Source organism: Stigmatopora argus, chromosome 16, assembly GCF_051989625.1.
Source record: "Stigmatopora argus isolate UIUO_Sarg chromosome 16, RoL_Sarg_1.0, whole genome shotgun sequence".
Lineage (NCBI taxonomy): Eukaryota > Metazoa > Chordata > Actinopteri > Syngnathiformes > Syngnathidae > Stigmatopora > Stigmatopora argus.
The window spans coordinates 4,233,367-4,251,764 of NC_135402.1; the positions used below are offsets into that span (position 1 = coordinate 4,233,367).

The following is an 18,398-nucleotide window of genomic DNA, read 5'->3' on the forward strand; positions in this document are numbered from 1 at the left end:
TTTGGTTTTAAGCTATAATTAGAACAGCAAAATTAGGCTGATGAACTTGGCCAAACCTGCTAAACCTCCTAACATTCCAGTGACTTCATTTTAATTATCATCTGAACAAGCAACATCACAACAATTTTACACAATTGTCCACCTTTAAATACCAATTTTAAAAGTTGCAATTATTCATCAAACTGTTACTTGCGGTAGTGACAAAGCTCTCTGCCTCAACTAAGAATCCTGTCCAATAATTAGATGTGTGCCCAAAATATGGCCATACTAGTAATTTAGTTATAAATTAGATGAACAAATAGTGATATCATTACGGCAAACAACAAGCGGGTTCAATGTATGGAGTTTCTTCTTTTTTTTTTGCCTGAATGGAAGACTAAAGTCAATTGCAATATAACACCATTGCAGTGGATACTGCTTCTAAGGGAGTATTAAATGACAAAACATCTGCAGAATGTGAGCAATACAGGGAACACGCATGCTCAAAACACACACAGACTTATGAAACACTGATACTTCCACACAAATTGAAAACTCAAAACAAACCTGCTCAAGAGAGCAGGGAAAGTCTTATCTCAAAGCCTTAAGCGTCAGGTAAAGATTAAAAGAAGGTCCTTGCTACACATTAGCCTCATTTGCTCACCTCGGTATGAAGAAATACACTTTATTTTCACATATAAATCTCACAAGTGGTTTAAACCTCCCCCCAAAAAACATAAATAAGTTATAGGGAGTTTCATCAAACATGCATAATCTATGGATCTTATGAAACTGCCACGATTTAGCAAGACAAAGTCAATTTTACTTTCACTTAAGTTGCCACTGCTCAGGTCAAATCTGTATGTCTAATACGCTGAAGTGCAAATTGTACAAAAAAACTTACAATTCTGATGCAGAGGTCCTGGAAAATATGATGTTTTGTATTGTAGATCTAATGGTATTCTTCTTTTGAAATGTTAGTGTGCTCCTGTACCACTTTGCCGTTTAACTTTGCTCCTTTGGCTCTATTTTTTTTCTGTTTTTCTTTAACCAACCAGGTTTCGCTGGAATGAACCTATCAGAAAGGGAGCGTGGCAGGAATGGAAACTAGGCAGGTAGTTGGACAGACAGGTATGGTGAGTGACGCAGCTTTTGACAGGTGTGCTCCGAGTGATACACCTTTTGTCTCTAGAAATAGAGGATGAAGGATGCACTCAAACACCCTTGGCGGATTTAAACACACCTTTTAAAGCCACACAACATTAGCAGCATACATGCACAGAAGATCACATGTTCACTAACATTGGGTCTTCAACTACTACTGATAAAGCTAAACGTCTTATTTTAACTGCTACTTTTGCAAAACACTTGCTTTGATTAGTGAGAAACATGAGTCAGTTCACCATTAGAGTGTCTTTTCCCCCAAAGTGGCAAAATATGGATATTTAAACACAAGATATATTTCCAGTTTTTATTTATTTAATGTTTTAAGTTTCCATATAGTCGCAAAAATCCCCAATTTTAAAAGACTTCATACCATTTTATGTCTGATGAATACAGCCCATCTTCAAATGGGACATTACCACTACTGTTGAATTTCATTACCATGACAACGACAGGGAGGAGCTTGGAATTGCAGCACTTAAAAGCCCCAAATTTAAAAGAAAAAGTGACTGGAGGACGCAGCACGGGCTAGCTATAACAAGACAGCATAGATAGAATTTTCACTTGTGCACTTAGACAAAAGCCATTATTTACACTTGGCAATTTGTGGGACGATTCAATAAACACCATGGCAAACACAAATACTTCCCTACCCTTACAATATTGTCGAAGTCACTGAGCAAGTCAAAAAATGCACGCTAACGTTCATCTATGCATTAATTAAAACTCCTTCGCTTAACTGCCAGCCTCCAGAACAAAAATAAACAATACTTCAAGCTACAACAGGCTAATCTAACATTAACGACAGATCTTGAGGACAAGACATCATTAGAATGCACAATCTAGGAACGAAAAACATGGGCCCAACCGGCATTCGTGGTCATCTCTCAGCACCCCCACACCCAAATAAAATGTGCCAGGCACCATAAACCGACACGCACAATCTATCGAAACGCCCACGGTACATTATCGGCTTAAATTTTTACAAGGATGTTATTTAATTGCAATTTTTCTCAATATCAAGACAAGTACCATCATTTTCCTATTCCTAGATAATAAAGAGTAGAAAGTTTTCCATACTTTGAGCTTCCTGACATCCTCACGAATTCCGCCCCAGATATCTTGTTGATATGATCATGTCAGTGTGCAAGATAGTCCAAAGGTGAAGGCAGCTCACAGAGGAAGTTCTAAAGTTCAACCTACTTTACAGTCTCCCATGCATATTCATATTATATTCGAGTTATAAGCGCAAACCTGAATAACTGCATAAATGATATTAAGCAAAATATGTTGTTGTTTTTTCCATTTACAAAAGATTCTTTCTGGCTACAGGATTTCCACTGGAAGTTCAACACACACACACCATTTTAGATATAATATTTAGATATTTTTTTTAATAAATAGATTAAAAGAACTGGATTAAAAGCCCTGAATATTCAGTTTTTTATAGATCTAAAACAATGTTTATTTTAGCTTTTTTTAAATATATTTTTAGATTTTCCAAAATGATTTTTGAACTAAAAACAGAAAAAAATAGATTAAATAATGACAATTATTGATTTAAAAGGGGGAAAATCAGGAAATTTAATATACATCTATACTCATCATTTTAATTTGATCCTAAAACAGAAAGTCGGCACTCATGATTTACTTTCCCGGGCCACACAAAATGATGCGGCGGGCCAGATTTGGCCCCCGGGCCACCACTTTGACACATGTTCTAGAGGAACCGTATTCATGAATTCTTGCCACACCTTAAAAAAAAATCCATGTGTGCTACAGCATCTAATAGACTTCGTTAAGTATGTGCTAAGTCTTGTGTTGTCAGTCTTCTCATGGGACTTCCACAAAATAAAAGCTGCAGTAGCAACAGAAGCCTTGCAAGCAGCCACGCCCCAAGCCCAAAAACATACCAGTCATTCTAAAAGATTAGACTTTTTCTGCCAGGGACATTACAAATTCAAGATATTGGTGGTCTCCACCTAAATAGTTGCCATTCTTCTGAACATAAGAATTTTCCCCTTACCTGCGGACGGTGATGTGTAGAGTTTTATGGGATCCTTTGACAAGAGCGATGGCTTCCTGACGGTAACCTGTCAAGTCGATGTTGTTTATGATGATAATCTCATCCCTCACTTGCAGTGGACACTCCAAACGGTCAGCCTTACCGCCCTCTTCCACCTGCAAAGCCAAATACTTGGTCACCCATCGGGAAATAAACCAAAATGATTGTTTAATAGACTGGTTTCCATACAACATTATAGTAATACGTGGAATGTTTGGCCAGTGCATTTTAATAGAGAATAGTCACAACACTGATATTATTATATTTCATAGCCTCTGTAGAATCTTAAACATGTTTGAAGAATGAAGGGCTTCACTTGTTTAAACGACTCAGTCAGCTCGAACCGGTTAAAATAAAAATGCTAAGCAGATAGGAAGATCACTTTTGTGACGATTCATCACACACACCACGGCGTATCAGCAAAGCTTGAGCGCTTTATCAGCCATAGTGATGACAGCTCTTAGCTGTCGGTATCTGAGTGAGCCAGTGGACATCGCCATGTTTCTATCAAGTGTGCGATGTGTCAAGGTCACATTGCTATGTTTCTGCTGGCGTTGTTGGGCAGAAAGTGTGCTCAAACTTTGCCTTGCTCTTCAAAATGGACATCTTCTGCCGTCATTGGCAGTGAAACATAATCATTCAATAGCAGTGATGTCATGTCTTTAACTGTCATTGCAATGAAATCTGGTAAATACAATGAAATTGACTATCACAAGTGTGGTAATTGATTTTTTTTTTTCCAATATTGAATGACCTCATCTACTGATTAAACTAAACTCATGTTATGCTAGTTAGTTCCGTGCAGCTCAGGGGACCTCCAGATTAAACTCTTTAAGACTATTTAGCCTGACCTGAAATACACGGAATAAGTGAACCTAGCGAAAGAAACTAAGACATGAGCAGATGGTAAATAATCAGAAGATAAAATGTTAAATAAAAGCAGATAGGAAGAGAACGCTGGAGTAAAAACAAGAGGTCTATGATGGTTTCACAATCTTTAACTATCACAAAACAAAATGAAAAAATAACAAAAAACCCTAACACATATTTCACATTCTTATCCTGTTTCAAACTATTTTGGCTCCCATCCCTGGAAAACACCCTCACACACATAATAGCAAGCTCGCCTGCTGCTTTGTACTTTTGTAAAACTAGGCCGTGTAAACATTAGCAAGAATGACTGGATAATATGACCTTTTTCTTCAGTGGAATTTTTAAAATGAGTAAAAAAAATAGCAGAAGAGAACCTTAAACTTTACACTGATACTACCTGTAAATTAGGAATTTGCCATGTTGAGATTAGATACACATATGTACACATTTACATACATACATGTACACGTACACATTTACACGTACACATTTACATACATACATGTACACACCTACACATTTACATACATACATGTACACACGTACACATTTACATATATACATGTACACATGTACACACATGTACACATGTACATATATATATACACATTTACATATATACACACATTTATACATACATACACACATTTATACATACATATAAACACACACACACACACACTTATACATGTATATACATACACACATTTATACATACATATAAACACACACACACACACTTATACATGTATATACATATACACACACACACTTATTCATACATATACATACACACATTTATACATATACAAACATATATACACACACACATACATATACACATACAAACATATACATACATATATACTATATATATATACTATATATATATATATATATATATATATATATATATATATATATATATATATATATATATATATATAAACTAAGAAAAACACTTTTTGCTGTAGTGTACTGGGATCATTTCTACTTAATGTGATTTTTGAACACATCCCAATGTTTATTTCATTATAAGGGATGTTTTAGAGGATAAAAAGTTGTGTTTATGGAATTGTATGATGCGTGAAATAACTCACAGCTTTCAATCTAAACATTGTATGCCTACTGCAAGAAAAGAAAAAAAAAGTTGCAAATGAACATTTTCAACATAGTTTGACGTCATTGCCACGATTGTACCTTGGAGATGATAAGCGGCTCTCCGTGCTCCAGGCCACCCTGAAGCGTAAATCCCCACGGAGCTCCACCCTGCAGCCGGGCCTCCACCAGCGCCCAGCCGGCCCCTCTTCCTCCGCCCGCCGCCTGCTGCTGCTGCTGCTGCTGCTGCTGCTGGAGCCCCACCCGGCCATCGTCCATGTCCGCATAGGAAGCGCTCATAGCGGGCTCCCCTGGTCCTCACTCCGGTTGCAGCCGGGCGGACCGAGGGGGTGGGGGGACCAGGCTGACGACAGGGGTCTGTCGCTCACGAGCACATGACCGCGATCCACTTGGAACTACTTCCCGTGGAGGAAAGGCAGAGCAGGAGGTATCCGAGCACCGAGCCGCAAAGTGCACAGTGCATTCCTGAAGCGCAAAGAGAAGCCAAAAAGTCCGTTTAAACAACACCGGGACGCGCACTGGCAACCTCGTCTGCAAAAAAACTTTTCATTAAAGCTCACCGAATAGAGGAAGAGATCAAACTTGAAGATAGACGGAGGTCAGATCCGATTTGTCCAAACAGAAACCCAAGCCTCTCTCTCTGGTTCTCTGTCTCTCTTCCGAAACTTTTAGCATCACAATAGAATTTGGTGCGACTCACTGAGCAAAGAGAAAAGGGTGGGGGGCTAGAAAAGAGAGAGAGAAGCACAAGGGAGTGAATGGACAACGAATAAATGACGTAAGGAGGAAAGAAAAGATGATCTAATTTCATCTTGATATTTTTCTGTTTGTGATCTGGCTATGGTACAACTTGTGGCCCAGTATATAAAGAGGAAACGATCCAGTCTACCCGGCAACTTCTGAAATATTGTCCTAAAATTTCCACTTGCAGGGCCGGTTTTTGCTATGGGCAATGTGGGTGACTGCCCAGGGTGCAATCTATTAGGGGGCTCTTGGGGAGAGCTATATTTTTCAATTAAATGACTATTTTCCCCCTCATTTCAACATCAAGCTAGTGGCCTAGACCGGCTGCTCAGCGGAGTTTGCACAGAAGGGGTAATGCCTCCCCCTAGCGTCAGCAACATGTCACTACATCTTGTCTAAAATAAAGCACTTTTTCCCCTTACACTGTAACATAAGAAATGTCTTATTCTGCATCAAAGGATAGGCACTGATTTTAGATTGTTAATTATTTTAAATATTTTATTATTTGAATTTAGTGTGTTCTATTTTTATGGTTCAGGGTTTGTGCATTTTACATTGGTGCTTATATGAGGGCACATGTGTACTGTTCTCTTAAGTCAAAATTAGTTTTTTTTTTGTGCCCAATGTATGAAAGAAGACCTGTTTGTATTTGGTAAACATGAATAATATGTTTTGTTTTTTATGTTAATGGTTGTGTGCGTTAGGTTACAAAATATTCTCCAAGATACATGAGAAAAAAGATCAACAATACACTAGAGCTCCAATGATCGCTAAAATAATAAGCCCATTATATCTGAATAAATTATACACGATGGACAGACACCCAGAGCCGCTTGCTGACAAAAAAAGTAAAATATTATATATAAACAACGCATAACACTGTATTTTGATATATACTATATTCTAATCCCACTTAATCGGGTGTATATATATTAAACAGGTATATATTCCCGTTTAAACTTTACCAAATACTGCATAGCACTTCCAAATATTAGTTTTATAGTAGACAGTCAGACTTGGTTCATGGAACTGTTTTACGATGAACTGATTTTACTTTCCCTCTTCAAAGCGGAAGCAAATTAGATCTTATTTGAAAATAATGATGTATTACCTTGAACGTGCTTCCATGCACAAGCGATGATAATCTTGCCCTGCAAGACTTTAGGAAGAAATCATACAGTAAGTCGCACTTTAGGCAAATTTGATTGACGCTGAAAGTTAAATCTGCTCTGACATGTTGTGGATTGTCTCAATTATCTTCATCTTCATTCTCTTGACTTTGTCCGGAGGAGTTTCATTAAGACACTCTTCCACATACTTGAGGAAACCGTCATGCGGCGAAATAATCTGACTTTGATAAAACGTCTTCATTAAGTCCAGCACCTCCATGGTGGTGGATGGCGGCTGTTGGTTGACCCGTTTTTGACCCAACATGCTGCCGTCAAGGTGAGAAGATGTGGAGGAAGCGGATGAGGGGGTGGACTGATGGGATGGAGGAGGTGAAGGTGGAGATTCAAGAGTTTTCATTTTGTTACAAGTGTGACTGCTGGTTGCAATGGAGTCTTTGGGAAATTGTTGGGAGGAGAAGACGACTGCGGTTTGGTGATCTAGAGAATGGAGGTTGGCGTTCGCCGACGGTGCAAAGCGGACATCGTCGGGGTGCTCCTCCTCGTCGCAAGATTCGCAGAGGAACATCAGCTCTTGGTAGTGTTTCCATTTGGGGACATGAAAGTTTTCTGAACCACAGGTTTTGTTAGCGTTCACTGACTTGTGTTCCCGTTGAAAAATGGTTCGGAGGTTCCTAAACTTGATCTTGATGTCTTCCACTGTGCAAAGAACATAAAACACGTTAGCTAAATCCAAAATGTCAGATATGTAACATCGACACAAGTGTCATATTAAAATCTGAAACAGGTCTGGGCCATATTTTTCAAACTATAAGGCGCATTAGTGCGTCGACATACGGCATTTAACAGTACTAAAAATGATACATGCTTCATATTTCATGTTACCTGTAAAGGGGGGCTGCTCATTGTCTGACAGTAAGATGCTCAATGTCTCCAAAAGACTCTGTCTCATAAACTTGTTCTTGTAACTCTCCGACTTGTAGTTCCACAAACTCTCGTGTTCTGGGTGTGAAAGAAACAAACATTTTGGAAACACAAATATAAACGCAAATATCACACATTCTAGGATGATATACATACTGGAGTAAAACCTTATGAGTTGGTGTATTTTGGCCTCGTTCCACTGGCAGCGGGTGTCAGAAATGGGCCTACATTCGAGAAGAACTGGACTGCTCGGAGAAACTTTTATGGGGGGAGGGTTTGTACAGGATTTGCTATTCATTGGTGAAGTGGTTTGGGAATTGGGGCATGTGGAAGCAGTTTTGGAATTTTCCTGTTTAAGATAATCCGGAGTGACAGAGCACATTTGAAAGCTTGCAACGGTATTGGCTTCTGTCTTTCTGACGGTGGAAGAAGTGGCGAAAATGTTAGTTTGGGTGGCGCAAGAGGAGCTGGTTGGGGTGGATAACTTTGATTGGATCCCAGGTTCCTGCGCTTGTTCTTCTTGCGGTATCTGAATTTTCAGATTCTCTGGGTTCTCTTCATCTTTGCACCACTCGCAGAGGAAGAACAGTTGCTGGTAGTGTTTCCATTTGGAGTGGTAGACTTTATTAGAAGTCCTGCTGACTTCAACCATTTTGCATTCACGGTTAAAAACTGTCCGGAGATTCTTGAACTTGCATTTGAGGTCTTCAACTGCAAGACAGCAACAAAGCAATGAATATAAAATGAAATGACTTAAATAGTGATTTTGAGGGGGTGAGGAATATTGATCGATAAGTGCAAAGTTTTGCAGTTCGATCAGAGTGAAACTCAATTTTATTGTGGGCATAGAACTTATCTTTTGCAGCATGTAACTTACTAGAGAATGATGCAGATTGGTCGGACAACCGTCTCCTAAGAATCTTTAGAAGTTTCAATCGGAGCAGACGATTGTTGTGGTTTTTAGACTTCTTGTTCCACAGACAGCTGTGTTCTACAAAAAAATAAAAATATGCATTGACTCATTGTTGTCAGTTCATTTAAAGTTAAGTTAAAATCGGGATACGCAAACATTTTCTTTTCTATGTGAACACACAACATATTGCCTATGCATAAACTAGTAAAAACTAAGTAAAACCATACATCTTCATTATTCCTTAGATCAAGGGTGTCAGACTCGGGTTGGTTCGCGGGCCGCGTTTACGTCAACTCAATCTCATGTGGGCCGGACCATTTTTGATATAATATTTAGATTTTTTTAAATAAATAAATGGATTAAAAGAACTGAATTAAAAGCCCTGAATATTCAGTTTTTTATAGATCTAAAACAATGTTTATTTTAGCTTTTTATATATATTTTTAGATTTTACAAAATGATTTTTGAACTAAAAACACAGTTAAAAATTGATTAAAACATTACAATTATTGATTTAAAAGGGGGGAAATCGGGAAATTTAATATACATCTATACTAATTTGATCCTAAAACAGAAAGTCTGCACTCATGATTTACTTTCCCGGGCCACACAAAATGATTCGGCTTGACACTTTCATTTTGTCTACTAATTATCCTGGCTAACGTATCATTTTTTTTTCTTTTAAACGTGCTTAGGCTGTATGAAGATGTGAAATGATTCACCCCACCTGAGTAGAAATCAATAAGTGCACGTTCCTTCTCTTCTGTCCAAAATGATTTGGCCACTACGTTGGAGAGGATGCAGGATGACGATGAAGCGCTTGTGTTGGAGGATTCCGGGGGAAGAATGGAAATGATGAGTCCAGGGGCGCTTGCAAGATGCTGGGTCTGCTCTTGTGAAACAATTAATGAGGTCTGCATGGCGGCGTCAGTGCAGTCATCCAGGCCTGCAGCCTGCAGGAACATCAGCTGATGGTAGTGCTTCCACTGCGGTATAAACGTATCAGAACCGTCGACCTCGCTCGCCTTCACGGCTTTGTGCTGCCGTTGAAAGGTGGTACGAAGGTTCTTGAACTTGTTCTTGATGTCTTCCACTGGAAAGGGAAAATAGATCGGTATAAAAATAGGGGCTGGATCAGTAGTTTTGCTTTAAAAAATCAAATGAAAATTTAAAAAAACCTGTGAAAGGAGCAGGTGGCGGTTGAGCAGACAGAAGAATTCTTAACTTATCCAGCATGTTCCATCGTAGCTGTCGATTTTTGTAGCTTTCCGATTTATGGTTCCACAGGCAGTTGTTTTCTAAGAAATAATACACATCAATCTCAAGTTGTCACAATCATCAGTTTTTTAAGTAAATATACATCCAACTTGCGAAAGGCAGGTGCTGACATATTGGTGTAATTTTACTTTCCACCTATGGTGTGACGAATAAAACATTAGTGATTAGTTTAGTGAATAAATGTCAGTATTAAAGAGGGATAACACAGAACGGAATATATTGAGCGATCCATGAAAATATTAGTAGGAAGTGTGTAAAATATTTTGGCTCCACGAATGTTGCATATTCAGAATCGATCAAATGATGAATTCCACTTTCTAAAATGAGATCTATGCCCGACTGTCGATCATTTAAACTCGACCGATGAATTTTAACGTTCTGAAATTGTTTTTTAGTCTGCCAAATTAATCCAAACCACGCCGAGTTGCTGATCGCCATTGCTGTAATGCGTTAGTTGCTCTTTCGACAAACAACAATCGGTCAAAACAAGCAACGGTTGCCAGATGCACAACGCAAAGTCAACATTGGAATGCACTCAAACTTCAAGAAAATTAAACTTTAAGATGTCTTACTGATTTTATCCTGGCCTTAATACTTACTGGAAAAGAATGAAATAAGCGTCCTTTCTTTCTCCTCTGTCCAGTATCTCTCCAAGGTGACGCTGATTGGAGAGACCTCCATTGTCGTTGTTGCTGCACGTTTCCCTTCCTGCTTGGCTCCATGATCACGTGATCTCCGGGCAAGATTCTGATTGGACGTCATGACACGAGCAAGTTCGCTACCTATATTGCACGTTGCCCAGTAGATGTCACTGTGTCGCAAGACGACACACTAGTATTTTGATTTTTTCTTTTCAGAAATGATTTAAATTGTTGTTGTTTTTTTACTTCTACTGATCAACAAATGTCTGAAAACACTTACAACATACATTTTATTTACAGTGAATTCCATGTACAGTAAATTTAATGGTAAACATTTAAATCCATGTACATTATTTACAGTCTTGAGGACGGCAATGCTAAAGAACCTCTTAAAGTGGGTAACAATCAAAATACATTGTGCACGTGCATTTTATTATCTGTGATATGGAATGGATTTTGAGAAAAATATGATTGACAGTTGCCTTTATTTTTTTTAGATGCACACTTTGTCCATGATATGATATCAGTGTGGCAGGTATATGGGCAAAAGTTTATGAACATTCTAATGTCAAATTAGGAACCCTTTACTGGTACTGAAAGACTGTAATCAATCCTTCAAGATTGTGCTTGAAATTTTGACAAAACATAAAACTTGTACAAGGTCATAAAGCAAACACTTATCTAAAGTTAAAAAATGTAGACATTCCTTTCTCAGTCTTCTCTCTAAAGCTTTCAGTAAGTACAAACATTTCCCCTACATTGCATTGTAACAATTTTAAGATTGTGAGTCACTGATTTACATCTTAAATTGCCAGAGAAAAAAATCTTTGGCCAAGTGACAAAGCAATGCTTTCTGTGCAAAGCAGATTCTTTTTCTTCATATGTACATGTTGGTAATAAAACACTGGTGAGAGAAAAATTGGATAAACATTCACAATGACACCAACATTGGCGTTTTTTTTAGGAACACATTGGAGAGACGTGGTGGTAATATATCATATTAGTAGGCATATTATGTTCTGGGATTGGCTGATTGCACTTCTTCGCCTATCACTCAAAGTCAGCTGAGATAGGCTTCGGCACCCCCGTGCTCCTAATGCGGATCAGCAGTGTAAAAACTGTCTAGATGGCGTAAAATGTTGTAAAATATGTCATCTATGGTTGAATTAGCACCAAAACATGCTTCAAATTCAAGTACTCAGACAAACAGGTTGAGTGTAATCTGAGGTAGTGTAAAAAAAATACTAAAAAACATGAAAAATGACTGCTTCACCAGCTGATCCCATTATCCAATCCAGATCAGTAGAAGATGAACGTATGAATGGATTTATGGTTTGAAAAATACTAAATGATTGTGACATGTCAGACTCTGTGGGGCTGAATCATCTCCTAGTGTATTAAAGCTGCTTATATTATATTCTCCCCCAACCAGTAGAAATGTACAAATATTAATTCAGATTCTTTAGCAGCTGTAAATATATTGTAGGGACGTTTTTTTATGATACAACATGGACTACAAAATTTCACATCAGTTCAAATCAGCTTTAATTCAGCTGAATATAGTAAGGTCCCTAAAATATTCTTCCACTTTTAGCCCAAAGATTCTCAACAACCCCCCCCTACAGACTTTGTCTTTCAGTTTTTAAGAAACTTTGCCATCATAATCAAAATAAAAGCTGGTGTCCTTCCTAATTATAATGGCATCCAACTCTTAAACATGTAGAAAACTTTTTTGCCAAGCACTCTGTTGAACCATCTGATGGCTCTTTTGTTCAGTCCATCAATGGAATTTCAGCACCTTGCTGCCAAACACTAACTTTTACTCACCTCACGCAGCAATGGAACTGTGCACGCCATTTCCAATCTCAGTCCCTCACGCTTTGGTCCGTCAAACAATGCTGTCCTGCAACAGAGGCTCAATGTCTTCGTCACTGGCAGTGGGAGGAGTTTCTTCGTCGCTGCCCGGCAGAGGTGTGTTGATGTGGATGCCGGCCAGCGAGGACAGTGACTCCTTGCTAACGGGGCGTGGCTTATCACAAAGAGGCAGCGGAGAAGACGGCGAGGCCGAGGAGACTTTCTCTGGGATGAAGAGAGCCACGATGAAGGCGACGACCACCGTGCACGCCCCCAAAAGGAAAGGTGGGCCAGGGATGAGCGTTTGCTGAAATAGAAAATGATCATTAATATGTATTTTTCCTGATACTGTAAATTCTGACTTCCTAAATTGATAGTAGGGCACTTTGGTGTCAATAAATACAGTTTTTCCAAACCTAAGATCCAAATAAGGTCACAAAAACGGGCCTCATTGTTTAAATTTCCAAGCTGACTGTCGAAATTCTTTGTGTACTTACCTCAGTGGGACTGTGAAGAGGCAGGGGGTCAAAGTCTCCTTGAATGGGATCCATGGTGTTCAGTTCCACATTGAAGAGGAAGAAGACGAATCCATAAAGAGCTGGACCCAAACCGTTACATAGACCCCTGATCCCCGTTATCATTCCCTGGGCCACGCCTGTGGAGAAAGAATGGCATAAGTCATCTCAATTAAGCAAGGAGGTTATCGAATTCCAGTTTGGATGCAGCGACCATTTGATGAGAGGAAGGGCAAACTCTTTTCACCTTGTTTGTCAGGGTCAGCAGACTGTGACACCAGAGCTGAGACAGCCGGGAAGGTTATAGAGGACATGGCTGCCACGGCACCAGCTGCCCACATCATCCTGTTAACGTAAACACATGCATAATGTTGAATAAAATTTGCATTTTTAAATCATTCGCCGGTATTGACGATGGCATTAAAAGGTGGAATTCATTTCAACAGGGAAGGCTTGCAGTCACTATTTACTCACCAAGGCTCTGATCCTAATCCATACCAGGCCAGCTGAAGAATCTGGAAGCCCAGACCCAATAGAACTGTGTTTTTATTACCAAGAGTCCTCATGAGGAGTGTCAGTACGAGAGTCTAAAAGGGGGAAAAATTTCAAGTGTTTATGAGGTTCAATACTAGACCTGAAAAAAAAACTACCCCACTTATTTATGTTGCTGACTACTTATTTATTTAATACTTCTTTATTGATAATGTATTTATTTATTATTGTTATTATTTATTGATTATTTATTTGTCTCTTTGTTGTTGTTATTGTGCACTTGGTGGCGATGCTTTAAATCTCACTATACTTGTATAATGACAATAAAAGCATTCAATTCAATTCAATTAATATTTTGCTTTCTGATTTCAAGATGGAGTGATGCTAGTATATATTTTTTGAGTATTTATATTACCTGTGCAACAATGGACAGAATTCCCACAACTCCAATAAAGACAGCTATTGTTGCTGAGGAGAAATTGACGACCTGCAATGAATGTGGCAAAAAAGGAGCATTATTTTAAAAGCGGGTAAAATCTAACAATGGAAAATGTAGTGCAGATAAATATATTAAATTGGGTTATTCTAGAGAAGTGATGAAAATTACCTGTCGCAAGTAGAGAAAGAAACTGGAGTACTGTCCAGCCTCTGGTAAGTATGACAAGAAGACTGTGATACATATGAGTAAGACTGTGGGGTCTTGGCCCACCTTCCTCAGAGACTGAAAGGTAAAGCGAAATAATTTTAGAAACGGAAAAGGACAGGAAAGGAAAGTTTGCCGCAGGGGAGACTTTTCAGTCTAAATGGTAAACCTTTCAGTACTTACGGCGAAGGGGTCAGCTTGTTCCCAGGAAATAGGGGCTCCCCAGGTATTAAGCCTCATCTTCTCTGGCAGAGACTCGGGCACAGCAAGTAGGATGAAGCAGATATCCACGAGAGCAATCAGGGTAGCCACCAGTACCACTAGGTTGTCTCCATACCATGCTGACAAATAGGCCCCAATTGCAGGACTAGTCACCAGGCTGGCCGCGAATGTCGCAGACACCTGATTGGATTGATGACAGGTAAGTTTAACCTCAGGATTTTAGTGTCATAAAAGAGACTTTTCCTAATCAATCATTTTTGTCCCATGAGTGAACCAGACAGAGACTTTATTGCTTCACATTGTTAAACTCCCCCATTAGTAATGCACACTACGGATGAGAAGCAAATGACCTTTTGCAGCCGTAGTGAGGGATTAAAAGGTTGTCATGCATTGACTGAATGAAAGCACTAAAAAGGGAAAAAAAGAATTAAAATACATTACTTACCAGACCATAGGCTGTACTCCTCTCTCTTTCATCTGTCACATCTGCAATGTAGGCAAAGATGACGGAGAAGGTGACAGAGAATGCTCCCGACATGGAGATCATGGCAAAGTACCACCTGTGATTAAGAGGAAAACAATCAGAAAATAAGCACACACACAAAAAGATTTACAAGATTTACTGATTTACAAGTAAGACTGGCCACTCACGTATGGACAAATAGAGATTGATTCTTGTCATTGACATGTTACACAAACATTTTTTTAATAACAGAACACAGTGCCTTTAATAATGACTTCTTAAATCAAACGTTGGGAATTTGTATTACATATGGGTGGATTTAAGCAAAAAAAAAAACTATGACCTACCAAGGGCTGAGTCTCATGAGTGGAATTGGGGCACAGGTGAAGAAGACAGTGACCAATAGGAATGAGCGTCTCCCCCACACATCCGACAATGCACCAATCAGAGGGGCCGACATGAAGGACAAAAGACCCTGGACAGCAAAAGGAAAATTCAGTGACAGTGATGATACTTGTATATTTGTAATTATAAAAATACAATAAGTATTTTTTTTAGTTTGAAAAAAAGCCTTAGAAAAACTGATATGTTGTAGTTCATTATATGTTGTAGAGCTAATTTTTTAAACCATTCATATGAGTGGTGTTGCAGCTAAGGTTAAGCGAAAATAAATTTGTCATAATTTCCACTGGAGTGAAAGGATAGCATTTTTCAAAAAGCACATTTTTACCTTCACGCCTTGAATGAGTCCATTCATCAGGAAGGTGTGCTGTGGAAATGTTTCATGCAGCACCTAGCAAAAAAGTCAAAAAAGATAGATTTTTAAAAACTCTTCAGCCAAAATGTTTCAATACACAAAAATAACATCAATTGTTATATACAACAATTTTCCCCTTCAGTGTTTATAACACAATATTTTATTGTTTCATCAATAGGCCTTTAATAAACTTGTGTTCCGAGTATGTAATAATATATTTGAAATCATTTAATAACAATTATACAGGTCAAAAATTGCAAAAGCGACTTAAAAATACTCTCCAATATCTTACTTCAACTACTACTACTACGACTACTATCAGTACTACGTCCATTAATACTAAAATCCCACTGTGACCTCATAAATAATGAGGCACTGTTCTCGGAAACAATGTTAATTGAATAAGCCACGGTCACCATAAAGTATTTATTAGTCTCTTCACAACTCTCATTTGATGCTTTTCACCGACACAACATTGTGACTTACTGTAAGCATGGGTGTGGTCAGCAAACCCCAAGCGAAGAACTCCAGGAAGATGACCACAACTGCATGGTACACACTGGGCCGGCCAATTCCCTGTTGGATCTAATAAACACATGCAATAGAAAACAAATATTGAAATCCGTTTGATATTTACATGAGGCACATGATTCAACTATGGCCCCGCAGTTTATTGTTTAAGATAGCTGTGCTCAGTTTCTGACAAGTTGCATAACCTCTCCGGTGTCAGAAGAAATTCATCACGAGCATGAGATTGTGGAACACACTTTGCAAGCTGATAGTATCATTAAATAGAAAAATAAGATACTATTTTCCTGATAAAAATGGGAAATAGAGCAACATTTTTGAGTGCCTAGTAGCCCAGTTTTTCCACAATAAAAGAGGAGATATTAGATGTACATTTTAAGTGTCTTGGCTTATGACTAATAATGTGTCATGGACAAAATGGCACCGTATTTTTTAGGATTTGGTGTGCCAAATTTATGGATTTCTTTTTTGAATGTATCTCTGATGATTTAGTTTTCAATGAAGTCAACTTCATTCATTTTCCGTACCGCTTATCCTCACAAGGGTTGTGGGGGGTGCTAGAGGACACCTTGCATTGGTGGCCAGCCAATTGCAGGGCACAAGGAAACGTACAAAATACTGATAGGTAGGGGAAATTTAGAGTGTTCAACCAGCATACCAAGGCATGTTTTTGGGATGTGGGAGGAAACCAGAATACCTGGAGAAAACTCATGCAAGCCCAGGGAGAACATGCAAACCCCACACAGAAACGTGGAGTTGAACCCTCGATATCAGAACTGTGAGACCAACGTGCTAACCACACAAGCCTAAATATTCAGGGAAAAAAATGTCAAAACCAGCATTCAAACAACATAACGGGAAGGGGGAATCATCTACCCGTCTTCTATAGCGCCATCGTAGTTTAGAAAAATTGCATCATTTTCCTATCTGGTCAGATGTACAAAGATCTGGTAATACATTACAATTACAATCCAGCCTCATTTTTTCCCTCATTCATCAGCACAATAGATTTGATGGAATAAACGTGATGATGCATCAGGGTAAGTCGGTGGCCTGAGTTCAGTGGAGACGTTAAAATGGACGCCGGTGCATGCGGAGGGTGCAGACGGTGCAGACAGTGCAGACTGCCACTGAACACTGTGTGTTGGATGCAATGCTCTTATGTAACACGTAATGGCTCCATCCTGAGCCCATCACCATCCCTTCGATCTGAGCCCACTGATCGATTACAACACACACACAATATTAATATTATATTAGCTATCTTAATATTGCATTTTTTTGCCCAGAAGCTCAAATTTTCATTCTTTTAAGAAATTGTACCTAAAATGTATGTTTAACAAAACGGATCAGCAAATTACATCATAACATTTACAGTGGCTCCTGAACGGCTCTCAGATATAAAAAAATATATAATTATTATTATTATTAATTTGAGAAATGCTGGGGAATTAATGGATTTATTTGGCTGGAGGATGAGGATGGTAAACAAGATAATACTGAAAGGCGATGTACTCACCGGCACTCCGTCCTTCATGATGATTTTCTTGACAAGAACCACTCGGCCGGAGCCCATCGGCGGTTCTCCCGTCATCTCTTCACACCTGCCGCCGGTGACGAAGCATCCTTGCCGGGTTGATATCCGCGGTTCTCCGCGGGCTTCCAGGATGTCACCGAAAAGGGTCCCCCGAAGAGGCTGGATCGAGCGAAGGTATGAATAAACGGAAGTAATGAGATAATCTCTGCACGACGTCTCGATGTGGATCTATGGACGGTTACTTCGTGAGATCAGTCAACGCTTGGCAGTTCACTATCGTGTCGATGGTGCGTTTACGGACACTGTCAAGTTAGACATGGGGAGCACGTAACTTCCGGTTGCATGTGATTTGTATCGGAGCAAAAGTCTAACAAATGCTGAACGTGGTCGTCTTATTGATGCATTTCAAGGCATGTCGACCTGGGTTCATTATTCTTAAAAGCTATTTGGTCTTTTGATCAATTTGAATGCTGATAAATGTTACTCTCACAGAGTAGCAAACGAGATTATGCTCTTAGAAACAAAAAATAAATATGTTTTAAAGGATTGCAGGAAAATTA

General features: G+C 38.9%; 3 protein-coding genes across 8 annotated transcripts in view; all 3 read right to left on the bottom strand.

Annotated features, from left to right (window-relative positions):
• Positions 1-7,156, bottom strand: part of shroom3 (shroom family member 3) — a 30,439-nt gene extending 23,283 nt beyond the window's left edge. For 4 of the 6 annotated variants that reach the window (XR_013305458.1, XM_077622277.1, XM_077622276.1 and 1 more), the window contains exons 1-3: positions 5,761-5,907; positions 5,282-5,665; positions 3,170-3,324 (exon numbers count right to left, since the gene is read on the bottom strand). Coding sequence is in view for 4 of the 6 variants with exons in the window: in XM_077622277.1 (XP_077478403.1) it covers positions 3,170-3,324; positions 5,282-5,479 (353 nt within the window). In the remaining 2 variants the exon portion in view is untranslated. Of the gene's footprint in view, positions 1-883; positions 1,090-3,169; positions 3,325-5,281; positions 5,666-5,760; positions 5,908-7,055 lie in introns of those variants that run through there. The other 2 variants (XM_077622275.1, XM_077622280.1) reach the window with 2 other exon arrangements.
• LOC144090621 (uncharacterized) lies at positions 7,129-11,079 on the bottom strand. The gene is made up of 7 exons (XM_077622281.1): positions 10,786-11,079; positions 10,087-10,206; positions 9,636-10,001; positions 8,873-8,986; positions 8,152-8,706; positions 7,957-8,073; positions 7,129-7,770 (listed from the first exon to the last, which is right to left on the bottom strand). Exons 1-7 carry the CDS (start codon positions 10,946-10,948, stop codon positions 7,163-7,165), a joined length of 2,043 nt encoding a protein of 680 aa, XP_077478407.1. The 5' UTR covers positions 10,949-11,079; the 3' UTR covers positions 7,129-7,162.
• A 24-nt stretch (positions 11,080-11,103) lies between these two features.
• Positions 11,104-18,146, bottom strand: LOC144090622 (hippocampus abundant transcript 1 protein-like). The gene is made up of 12 exons (XM_077622282.1): positions 17,821-18,146; positions 16,260-16,358; positions 15,747-15,809; positions 15,364-15,491; positions 14,999-15,113; positions 14,515-14,733; positions 14,296-14,409; positions 14,104-14,175; positions 13,671-13,783; positions 13,444-13,541; positions 13,179-13,336; positions 11,104-12,988 (listed from the first exon to the last, which is right to left on the bottom strand). The coding sequence occupies exons 1-12, from the start codon at positions 17,893-17,895 to the stop codon at positions 12,716-12,718; spliced, it is 1,527 nt and encodes a 508-aa protein (XP_077478408.1). The 5' UTR covers positions 17,896-18,146; the 3' UTR covers positions 11,104-12,715.
• Between the last annotated feature and the right edge of the window lie 252 nt (positions 18,147-18,398).